The sequence below is a fragment of the Gymnoscopelus braueri genome (assembly GCF_963280865.1).
Source record: "Gymnoscopelus braueri genome assembly, chromosome: 22".
In the NCBI taxonomy this organism is placed as follows: domain Eukaryota; kingdom Metazoa; phylum Chordata; class Actinopteri; order Myctophiformes; family Myctophidae; genus Gymnoscopelus; species Gymnoscopelus braueri.
In genome coordinates, this window is record NC_137624.1 from 34820510 (window position 1) to 34832830 (window position 12321).

The window sequence follows — 12321 nt, forward strand, 5'->3', positions numbered from 1 at the left end:
AATGCATAGCCAAATATTTTTCCAGGACCCTTGATAAATTCCAGGACCTTTGATCAATTCCCAAACTTTTCCAGTACTGGATTATTTTTTTTTCAATTTCAAAATATTTCCAGGAATTTCATGACCGTGGGGACCCTGTATAAATAAGCGTGAATTGAATTATAAAAAAAATCTAATCATGTGGATCTCAGGATCCACATCGGGAAACGGCGTGGCTCCAATTTGGTCCTCGGCCAGCCTATGACAACAATCATCTCTATGACATAATAATGGCTCCATTGGGCAAGCCTGATCTGAACCCTACGGACTTGCATTATAAAAGTAATGTAAAAAGTATTTATAATCTTTTTGTATAAAACATTACATGAAAAAACATAAGGTTAGACGCTGATTGGTCCAGCGAGATTAGCTCCGGATACACACGTGTACACACACACACACACACACACACACACACACACACACACACACACACACACACACACACACACACACACACACACACACACACACACACACACACACACACACACACACACACACACACACACACACACACACTCACACACACACACACACACACACACACACACACACACACACACACACACACCTCTTATAGACGACTAGCATCCTTCAGAGCCACGCCATAAAAACAACAATAAATACAAGTGAGTATATGAACTGAATCTGACTCCCACTACTGAATTGGTTAATAACTGAGAAGAAAATTCCATTCTCATGAAACGGTTGTAGGCCTATTCGTGCTCCCTCTGTGGATTAGCCTGGTTCCAGACCATAGACCCCGGCCACTCTCTGAGTGAGCTCCTCTTGGTCTGGTGTCATAATGTGAGACTATGGCTTTTCACGATCGAAGAAAAACCTGTCAAATCAGAGTCGGAGGTGGGAGTGGTCTAACGACAAGCCAATCAGCGAATATCTGCTAAAACAAGCTGTGCGATGACGTCAGATGTAGGCAGATCCGTGGATCTCTTGTGATTGGTTTAGGGAAATTTAAATCCCCTCACCCTGGTAATCGTGGACACTGCAGCCAATGTCAGACTGAAGCTCCACGCAGCTTCAGGCTGATAATCAGGCTATCTGTGGATTGGATCAGTGTGATGACTGTTCCCACAGATCATAAAAATACTTTCAACTCAAGGTAAACCTCCAGGTTTGCATAGTTGAGTTGCGTCTGGTGGTCAGCCTTGACCACCGTTGACCACCAAATTGTACCATTATGTCAGATATCGAGTTAATTCAGTGATTCTTAATCTTCAATCAATCAATCAAGGATAATAAAAAAAGGACCCCCAAATTGATATATATTTGGCCGCGGACCCCCATCTGAAAATGTTTTGTGCCAGGGACCCCCAGAAGAGAAGATTTGTGTTAAAACTTTTCTTTGACATTTTTAGATAAAAACCTAAAATAGCAGATATGCAAGTTTGCAGTGCCACGGCATTAGGCCCACGGACCCCCAACATATTTATCTCTAGGACCCCCAATCTACATCGTAAAATCCTCTGTGTTAATTTAACTCTGAGAGTGTTCAAATGGAACCAAATGGTTCCATTTGAACATTTTGAGAAACAGTGTGTTAATTTCAACCCAAACATTCTGTTGAAATGTGCACTGGTGTTATGTGTTGAGTTTCACTGATCTTGAGCTCCCTCTGCTGGCAGCAATGTGATAATACATACACTGATGAATATAATTGGATGAATTTAATAAAGGCAACCAGCAGCACCTTTGTACCTGTTAAAATATGGAAGAAGAAGGTGTTTTATGGGTTTTGAGGGAGAACCTAATCAACTTCTGAAGTACTGAAAGGTGAGTGTTAAAATTTTAATATTCCCTCAGGCCAGGCCTATGTGCCTGTCTGGTTCTTTACGGGTTTCTATCATCAGAATCCAGTGAGTCTCAACTTTTTTAATTTCAAGGACAGACAGTTTGATATGCATTAGCCCACGGACCCCCATTTAGTACTATTTTTTACTGGTACTCCAGTGTTAATTTAACTCTGAGAGTGTACAAATGGAACCAAATGGACCTGCCAACTTTGTGAAACACAGAACACGATTTTTCTGACACATTTTGAAAACTTTTGAAAAAGAACTAGGGGAATGGAACATTCTGCTTAATGTAGTATGTATTAAGTCTCTACTCTTTAGGTAACGTTTTGAATACTGTACTTTTACTTGTGACAGAGTAATGGTACTACTACTTTTGTTCCATTCCTTTTCAACTTTTCACCAGTGGTGGAGAGTAACTTCTGTAAGTACATGTACTCAAGTACTGAACGTCAGTACAATTTTGAGGTACTTTTACTTTACTGGAGTATTTCCAATTTTCTATTTTAATTTCTACTCCACTACATCTGTCATAGTCACTAGTTACTTTGTAGATTTGGATTATTATTACAAAACATACAGTAACCACTTCAACCCTATATATACTTTGGCTATTTGCTTTGCGACACGTTGTGAGCATGTAGATCTGCTATTTTCAAACAATTTTTATACATTGAAACTTGTGTAATGGGAAATACTGCATAATAGGTACTTTTACTTTTGTTACTTTAAATGTAGGGTGATTTCTTTTGGCTAAAATAAGTGTTAAATAGCTCTATATTCTCTATATTCTGATAGTACTCATTGCTATAGAGTGTTTGTTCAGTAACAGGAGTCTCCATGTCTCTCCAGCTCTTTATTAAACAGAAAATACATTTTCAGGTCAGGATACCAATTGTATCCAATCAGGATAGAGAACTCAGTCAGGATACAGATTAAACAAGTGTAATTGGAAAAGATGACACAAATAAATGAGCAGACAAAATAGCTGATAAATGGGTACTCTCTCCTAATTGGCTGACATTTGGAACGATCTCCCCAGTTCCCTTAGAACTATTAACTCCTTTAATATTTTTAAAGCTTCCATTTTTACTCATCTTCAAATAACCTGCTCTTGTTTCTAAAGGCTTCTGATTGACATCTGATTAACTTTTGACTGTTCTCTGTTCGTCTTATCTGTCCTGTGATTTATGAGGAATGTACTGCAATTTCCAAAGTGCATGTGCATGTTTGTTTTATGTTTACTTGCATGTGCATGTCATTGCTTGTTACCTTTTATGTGCATGTATGTAAAGGTCTGTAGTTGCTACTCGTGTTTTTGATTAGCTAGAGGGTACATCATTAATGCATGTAATATGTTATTTCGTGGGTGTTCAGGTGGGGTGGGACTGGACAGTTTCAGGAGAGCTTTTGTTCTGTTTTGTTTTGTTTTGTCAAGTCTGTTTTGTCCTGTTTATGTATAGTATGCATGGTTGTACTTATTGTATTGTTTTGTCTATTGTACTGTTTGTATTTTTGTCATAAGGACCCTCTCGAAAACGAGATGACTCATCTCAAGGGGTTGATCCTTCTAATAAAGGTACTATATTTTGTCACCTACCTGAAAATGTATTTTCTGTTTAATAAAGAGCTGGAGAGACATGGAGACTCCAGTTACTGAACAAACACTCTATAGCAATGATTACTATCAGAATATAGTGCTTTAACCTTTTAACCAAAAAAAATTACTTACCCTACCTTAAGTATATTTTGAAGCCAATACTTTTGTACTCTTACTCAAGTAAATTTTGAACACCAGACTTTTTTACTTGTAAGAGAGTAACATATTTATACATTGTGGAATTTATACTTTTACTTAAGTAAAACATGTCAGTACTTATTCCACCACTGATTATTAGACCCTGTCTTGTTCCATTCCTTTTCAACCTTTTTCACCCTGGCTGACTGGCCTCCGTCTCTATTCACTGGTCACTCTCTTTCCGTGATGGAAGAAGTGATCACAGTTTACACAGTAAGTAAAAGTATCAATACCCTATTGCAGAAATACTCTGTTACAAGTACAAGTTCGGTATTCTTTACTTTATTATGGATCCCCATTTGCACTTACTTCACTTGCAAGGCTATTCTATTCAAAACGTACTTAAGTTCAAAAGTATTGGCATCAAAATATACTTTAAGTACCAAAAGTAAAAGTACTCATGATGCAGAATGTCCCATTTCACAAGGTATCATAGGTATCATATGTATAAAATGTATTCAAATCTTTTGAAAATAGCAGATCTACTGTACTGCATGTGTATAACTAAAATCTAAAATGACACAGATGCTTTCCCGGTCCTTAATTGGTTAAACGGCTGTCTTCCTCTGGGAAAGGTTGATCTTCTCACCCAGACTCAGGGCCATCGCCTGGCTTTTGGCTCTGATGCGAATGTGGCCCCTGACGGGGGCCTCGGGCCCCACGTGGTGGAGGAGGAGGACCGGCTGCTCGATGCTGACGTTGACCAGGGCCTCCTCTCCAAAGATGGAGCGCATGTACAGGTTGGCCGCCATGAAGCCGCACTGGGCCTCGTCGGGGGTCACGCACCTCATGTTGGTCACGGCCAGGATGCGGAGGAGGTAGTCCTTCATGTCGGTGAGGTCGGTGTCCACCGCCACCTTGTTCTCCCACTCAAACTCCGCCCACATGTGTCTGAACTGGGCGTCGGTGCAGGAGGCGGGCTGGATGTAGTCCGTGATGTCGATGTGGACGTCGCTCAGGACGACGCACTTCCTGTCGCCGGCCACTCCCGGCACGTCGTAGACGATGTTGCCAAATATGACTCTGCCGTTCTCGGTGGACACCACCTTCAGGGTGGCCTTGACGTTGGCGAAATCGTGAGGGCCCAGAGTCAGAGGAGAAGGCTTCTCCACCAGCCTGAGGTCGCCCGAGGTGGTGAGCTCCAGGGTGCAGTTCTGCAGAGTGTCACTGGTCTGGTTGACCAGCAGCACGTCCAGCACTATGTCGTACTGGTTGACGTGGACGTAGGCCTCGGCGTAGACGGGGTCGGAGAAGCCCGTCAGCTGGGTCACCTTGCTGAGCTTATTCGAGGCCAAAGGATCGGCCGCCTCCTTCGTCCTCTGAGCGTCGCCCATGGCAGCTAACAGATCCAGTTGAAACCGGTCCTCCGTACGAGTCACTTCATTCTTGGCCGTCAGCTGCGCGAAGCAGATGGGCTGGTCGACCTGCACCGTCACATTGAGCCTCTCAGACTCTTTTGTCAGTGACAGCTTCTCCTCCTCCTGTCTGACGGTGAGCATGTGCGACAGGGACCTGCGGCACTCCTTGTTGAAGATGTCGCTCATGAGCGGCGAGCACTCGGACAGGACCTGGAGACACAGCGAGATGCGCTCCACGTCGTCATCTGTGATCGGCTTCCTGGGCAGTGCGGACTTGCCCAGGTGAAGCACGGTGACCATGACCAACATGGCTTCTGCGACAAAGGAGTTTTGTGTCTTCTTGTCCTGTACGATAGCAACGTAGCGCAAAGCCACTTTGGTCAGCATCGTAGCCAGTGAAGCGGCCACGTAGAAATCACCATCCATAAGGAAAGCTCTGAGCGGAGGTCTGTCCTCTTCTTTTGAAGGCCGAGAGGCACTCTGTGTCACATATGTGCCCATCTCTGTCAACAGTTTCTGAGCTGTGGCTGTGTTCACCTCCTCTCCTGGTTTCATCCCTCTATCCTCTTCCTTTGTCACATTGTCAACCATGGGGATCTCTCCCAACGACCTACGTACTTCTCCCATCGCACTTTGAATATCCTCCATTGTGCTGCAATATTCCCCCAAGATCCACAGTGCTCCTCTGTAGATCTTGACGGTTTTGATGCCGTGGAAAACGTCCAGCATCTTTTTGACGATCAGGGGCTTCAGGCTGTCAAACCTCTGGACGGCCTCTCGCACAAACTCCAGCACAACTTCTGCAGCCGCCTCGTTGCTGTCGCTTAGCAACTCCATCAACACAGGAAGGACAGTGGCGGCCACGTCAGGGAACCTCACGCTGCAGGAGTGGAGGCTGCGCACCAGCAGCTGCCTGTACTCATCAGCGTCCTCGCGCATCAGCATCCTCGCACGGTTGGTTTTGACGACCTCCTTCGTCAACACGATCACCAACTCCTCTACGTTACGAGAGGAGACGAGGTCCAGGGCCAGCTGCAAGGTTTTCTTTCTCACCTCCAGGTCAGGGGCGCTCAGAACACGCAGGACGTCCATCACCAGGTCCTGAAGCACCCGCTCGTGAGCGGGACGATCCTTCAGTTCGATCAGACGATCGAGAACGATCAGCTTCACGTTGTTGTCACTCTCCTTGACGATCAGATCGACGTAGCACTGGGCAGCAGCCTTGATGGCCGTGGGCACAGTGGACAAGGTGACCAGAGTACCGGCGGCTTCGTATCTGACGGCCGGGCTGGAAGACTGCAGCAGATTGTAGATACAGCGGATGAATCGGGCCCGCTCGGACGGGTTGGCATGGCACACCTTGTAAATCAGCTCCACTATGACCAACTGGAGGATGTCACCGAACGTGTGCACCTGATCGATGCGTGTGCTCAGGTAATCCATGGCTCTGTGCTGGTCCGCACGGATCAGCATCATGAACGCGTTTCTCTTACAGCTGGTGTCCTTCTCGTTGTCGAGGAACTTGTGGACCAGCTCCCCGGCGTCTGGGATGAGATGTTCCAGGTTCCTGTAGATGGTGTAGACGGCCAGGACGGCGTTGCGGCGGACGTAGCTGTGCGGGTGTTCCAGGCAGGCCCGGATGGCCGGCATGAGAGGCTCCAGGAGGTCCGGCTCCTTCAGCTTGCACAGGAAGCGCAGGGTGGAGCCTCGGACGAACTCGTTGGGGTGCTGCAGGTCCTTCCTGTAGGCGTCACACACCAGGATCATCTCCTGGAGAGGTTTCCCATCCGGGGTGGTCTTGGGAACGATCTCCCAGAAGAGCAGCAGCAGCTTCTTGATGCCGTGGTCCTGGAGAGGCAGGATGAAGCGGATGACGGTCATGATCAGTCCGGGTATTTTCTCGCCGTTCAGCATCCTGATGATGACCTTTTTCAGAGCTTCCGTCTTGGCTTTGATCTCGCCTTTCTCCAGGACGGCTTTGAGGCTGGCCTCAGATGGGGACCCGGAGTCCTTTGGAACGTTGATAAGAGTGTAACATACATGTTCTGCAGCTGTCATTGTGTTGCTGTGGTGGAGAAACGTTGTTGAGATCTGGTGACTGGCCTGTCTCTGTTGCAGCAGTATATATAAATGTAAAATACTGTTGACAGAGAAGTCCATATTTGGGCATAATCCTGCCACAGGCCCATATGACATCATATGACATCATCATATGACATATGTCCAACCGACCGACTTCAAACTCACTGTGCGTATCGCGGACGACCCGGGGGAGTGCTGTGTCAAGCATTAAGTCCAGAACCGCTGATCTGACCGATGTGCCCATATATGGGCATGTATATGCCATCAGGGATCTCCATAAAAGACCATAAAAGGACACAGGCAGACAGACAGATACAGAGATCTCCATATATGGTCATACAAGGGACACACACAGACAGACACATATCTTACTATCTTACTACTATATAATTGACAAAAGCTCCGAAAGTTCGTGCGGGGTAAGCAAGCACAGGATCACTCCATTTGCCCCGAAACTTGCCACAGACTGTTGATCAGAGCTATGGCTATGTTTTAGGCATCTTACCCCACCTCGATCAGTGATCGGACTCTCGGTTTGATTGATTCTCTGATTTGCCTATCAGACCCTCAGCCTGATCTGGCAACCAGATACAGGAAGTCTGACCTCTTTATCACATGACCGAGGTTGGGAGGATGGGACTAGAGGTTAGGGCCGCAAAGCAAAGCGGGGAGGGAGGAGAGGGGGGGAGGAGAGGGGCCGAGAGGAGAGGCCCGAGAGGCCGGACTTCGCATGACGTGTGTGCAGAGCTATAATTAGGCCAGGTCGCCATCATGGTTCAGAAATATCTCTTACAGAGGAAATTGACTATTTAGAAGGGATAACAGTCGAAATGTTTAGGAACGATGAGGATGTGAATCTGTTACACACACCGCTAAAGCATGAGGAGGAATTTGACTATTTAGAAGGAGGAAATGTTTGGAGAGTTTGACGCGGCCCTGACATCTGATGAGTCTTGGACTCTGTCTGGACCAACCTCGGATCGGGCCTAGATGTGAGGGCCGCGAAGCGGCCCTCACATCTAGTATATATATATATATAGGTCTGAAGTGGTTTTATAATAATCAAAATCTACAAAAAGTAACCGTTAACTACAGCTGTCAAATAATTGTAGTGGGGGTAAAAAGTACAATATTTGCCTTTGAGATGTAGTGGAGTAGAAGTAAAAGTATTTAAACAAGTCCAGGAGACCTGGTTCTGCCAGACCCAGAATGAGCTTTACTTAATTACATACTTGTGACATAATAATGATGTCATGAATAGTTCGTGACGAAAGGGGACAGAATTTTTTTTGGCTGGGGCCGGCCGCCGGAGGACAAAGTGAGTAAGTGACAGACTTTTTTTTGGCTGGGGCCGGAGGACAAAGTGACCATGCCCATGTATGGACGAAACAGGTACAAAGCCTCATGTAAGCCCGACCCCTTGGGTCTGGCAAAAATCACACCCAGTGTGAAGTGGGCGGTGTGGTCATCACAGTGGTCATCATAGTGATGGAAGCTCACTTCCAAAAAAGTGGATTTTTGGAAGTGCATAATCCTATTTATAGGTTATTAATGTCATCATGTGTCTCGCTAGCCAATCACAGTGCTGAATAGAGTCAGCCAATCACAGTACAGCTAGGGGTGTACTAATGGGCCAATCACAGTGCAGGAAACTAATACTAATGAGGTGTCCCAACCCCACTTATAGGGGCGGCTACACCGCCCAAAAATACTTCAGTAAAGTAAAAAGATTACCTCAAAATTGTACTTAAGTTCAGTACTTGAGTAAATGTACTTTTCACAACTGCTGGCGTCTGTTTCTATTGACCGGTCACTCTCTTTGTCTAGCTCTTTGATTCTACTTCACAGTCACATGCTCTCATTCTCCTCTGAGCCGCTCTCATCCCTTCTCTCCTCCTCACAATGGGAGCATCATTTGTCTTACGATAAGAGAAGTGTCACTTGGCTTTAGAACAAGAAGTGTCCCAGAGGGCCTGATTGCTTTTGACCAGAACGGCCCACAATAATATAATATGATGGCAAAGCATTCTTGTGTTCAAAGCCCCCATATCAGCATCAACATCAACCACCATGCAACTAGAAACCAAAGTTCTACCATACTTCTGTTCAGAGGTGGAAAGTAACTAAGTACATGTACTCAAGTACAGTATTTAAGGACAGTTTTACAGTAGGTGTTTTTACTTGACTTGAGTATTTACTTTTACTTCTACTCAACTACATCTCAGAAGAAAAACTATTATACTTTTACTCCACTACAATTGTTTTAAATCTTGAGTCACTAGTTACTTTGTAGATTTTGATTAAAACATGCATTAAGCACTTCATATATATGTCACAGTACGATTGGAGAACCAGTACGATTGAAGACAGAGCGCTCGTTTTTAGGCACGGGGCTTCGGGGCGAGGCGGGGCTTTTCGAGACAGGGTTTATTAGCGAGGCTCGCGAGGAGGAGGAGGAGAAGGAGGACGCGGCGCTGCGAGGCGGGGGTTTATTACGCGAGGCTCGCGAGGAGGAGGAGGAGGAGCCTCCTCACAATAAAACAGAACACAATAAAAGTATCTCAACAGTCCTGCTTTCAATAAACCAAAAAAAGCATGAGCGTGCGCTTGTGTGTGTGTGTGTGTGTGTGTGTGTGTGTGACTGTGTGTGTGTGGTCGTGGCCATATATGTTTGTGCACAAGCCTGGCTTGTGGCTCCCTCTAGTGTTGCTTCTACAGAATTGCTGGGTGGGTGGTAAAAACGAGCGCGCTTTCTTCAATCGTCCTGGTTCTCCAATCATACTGTAACATATATACTTCGGCTATTTGAAAATAGCCTATATATAAAAGCTTGCAGATCTGCTCGTTTCCAAAGACTTTTATACATTTTGAAAACTTGTGAAATGGGGACACTCTGCATAATGAGTACTTTTAACTAAGTACTTCCACCACTGCTTTTGATCATCATCAGAGAGAGAGAGAGAGAGAGAGAGAGAGAGAGAGAGAGAGAGAGCGTGTGTACTTGAATTTGAGAAATAGACAAATATGAGGACAATTTTCCTGGTTCTCACAAGAGTGACGGTTCTTTTTATGGTTAAAAAAGATTTTTAGAGTTAGCCTTGCAATTAGGAAAATATTCAGGTTTGGCGGTTAGGGGTAAGAATTCAGAGGTTAGGTTTAGGGGTTGGGGGGGGGGGGGGGGTTTAAGTTACGCCTGATTTATACTTGGTTGCGTTCCGGTGTTGCACACGCGCTGCGACGCGTTGTGTGCTTGTAGATCGGCTGTTTTTGGCTTCAGGATTAGGGTAACAAAAACATCGCCACATACAGTATTATAAAAATGGCGTTCAGAAAATCACTGTCCAATAATGTTGGTGTCCTCACAAATGTAGTAATGCTAATGTGTGTGTGTGTGTGTGTGTGTGTGTGTGTGTGTGTGTGTGTGTGTGTGTGTGTGTGTGTGTGTGTGTGTGTGTGTGTGTGTGTGTGTGCGTGTGCGTGTGCGTGTGTGTACGTATACTGTGCATAATTGCATGTGTGTGCAATCTATTTTCCATTTTTCTCTCATTTTTTTTACCCAGATGTTTTCCATTTTATTTGACTTGTCTTGGATACAACAGATGTTTGGAAGGACATTAAGTGGCAGTTTGTGGTCACTCTCAAACACCCCGTGTTTGGGCGCAGAGCCAAACAGTATGGACCACAGGTATCCAAAATAATAAAGAGCAGGGCTCAACGCGACGCACTGTGAGCTTGTAAATCGGCTATTTTCTCCAAAGAGATTTGGTGTAGAGGAGGGGGAAAAAAGGAGGGGACAAAGTACAGAACCCTAGGGGTGGGGGACACCGGTCAATAAAGTATAATAAGGTTTAACCTATTAAGACCTGAGGCTTGTACTTGTACTAATGTCTTCTAAATACAGTTTTCTGAAAAACCTATGTTGCTATACTGTATATCGTTGCTGTCGGGCAGAAACCTCTTATCTCCATATTTTAACGTGTTAACGCGCTTTTTCGTAAATTAACGCCTTACCTACTTCATACTACAGCGTCACAGAAAAGCATCAAAAGTAGCAGATCCACAAGTTCGAAACTCGTTTTGGACGTATGAGCTTTCCACCCGACAGAGACGATATTCAGCAAGCATGATTTTGTAGATCTGCTGTTTTCGACGAACGTTTGCCCTAGAATATAGGGACACATAGGGTTCACGTGAGTCTAGTGTAAAATGAAAATGTTTCACTCCAATGCAATTGTGTGCAAGTCTGTAGACGGTGGATTGAAATTCATACCGGCTATAGCAGCACAAAGCATAAATATAATATTTCTCTCTGCCCGCCTGTCTTTGTATCTGTTTTTTTTAAGTCTGTTTCAGCTTTGGGCAGCGGCGGCGCAAAAGATATCCTTCAGGATGGATTATAACTTTCTACTCTCTTGCATCAGAGAAGAAAGAAAAAAAAGAGTATAGTGAGCGCTATACTCTTTCTTATTAGGACATCAAAGTGACCACAATCCAGCGCACTTTAAAACAACACAGTTGTGTACTGCAGTGGTTCTCAAACTTTTTCATGTCATGGACCCCCAAAATTATATGTTTTTGGCCACGGACCCCCATCTCAAAATATCTTTGTTCCAGGGACCCCCCAGACTCAAAGATTTGAGTTACAAATGTTGGCTTCAAAAATGTATATAAATATTCAAAGATTTGCGCAAAGTTTCACTGTTTTTCAAAAATAGCAGATCTACAAGCTCATAGTGCGGCACTCGGTGCCGCGCTATGAGCTTGTAGATCTGCTATCTTTGAATAGCCAAAGTATACAATAATGGTTACGGTGGTTAAAATGATTGTGACAATATATTAATTTATTTAGCTGAGGACCCCGTGGTACCCCGCCAAGGACCCCCTGGGGGTCCCCGGACCCCACTTTGAGAACCAATGGTGTAGTGTCATCCCACATCCACTGGAGGCTCCGTCTTCATCACAGAGCTGCACCACTAGACCAGACCAGACCACACAGCAACCTGTCTTCTGTTATACTGCAATCAAACCTCCTACAGCCTTGGTTCTCAAACTTTTCCATGTCAAGTACCCCCAAAATTATATATATTTGGCAGTGGACCCCCATCTGAAAGTTTTTTGTGCCAGGGACCCCCAGAAGAGAAGATTTGTGTCAAAAGATTCAAAATGATAAGAAAAAACACTTTCAAGAAAAAATAATATCAAAAATAGCAGATGTACAATAAGCTGTGAG

The 12321-nt window shown here is 44.9% G+C and overlaps 1 protein-coding gene across 1 annotated transcript; it reads right to left on the reverse strand.

The window, feature by feature from the left end:
- Window positions 1–4199: 4199 nt before the first annotated feature.
- On the reverse strand, window positions 4200–7067 carry LOC308078744 (coatomer subunit beta-like; the record flags this gene model as incomplete). Its single annotated transcript, XM_080420077.1, has 1 exon — window positions 4200–7067. One exon carries the CDS (start codon window positions 7065–7067, stop codon window positions 4200–4202), a length of 2868 nt encoding a protein of 955 aa, XP_080276203.1.
- Window positions 7068–12321: the final 5254 nt, after the last annotated feature.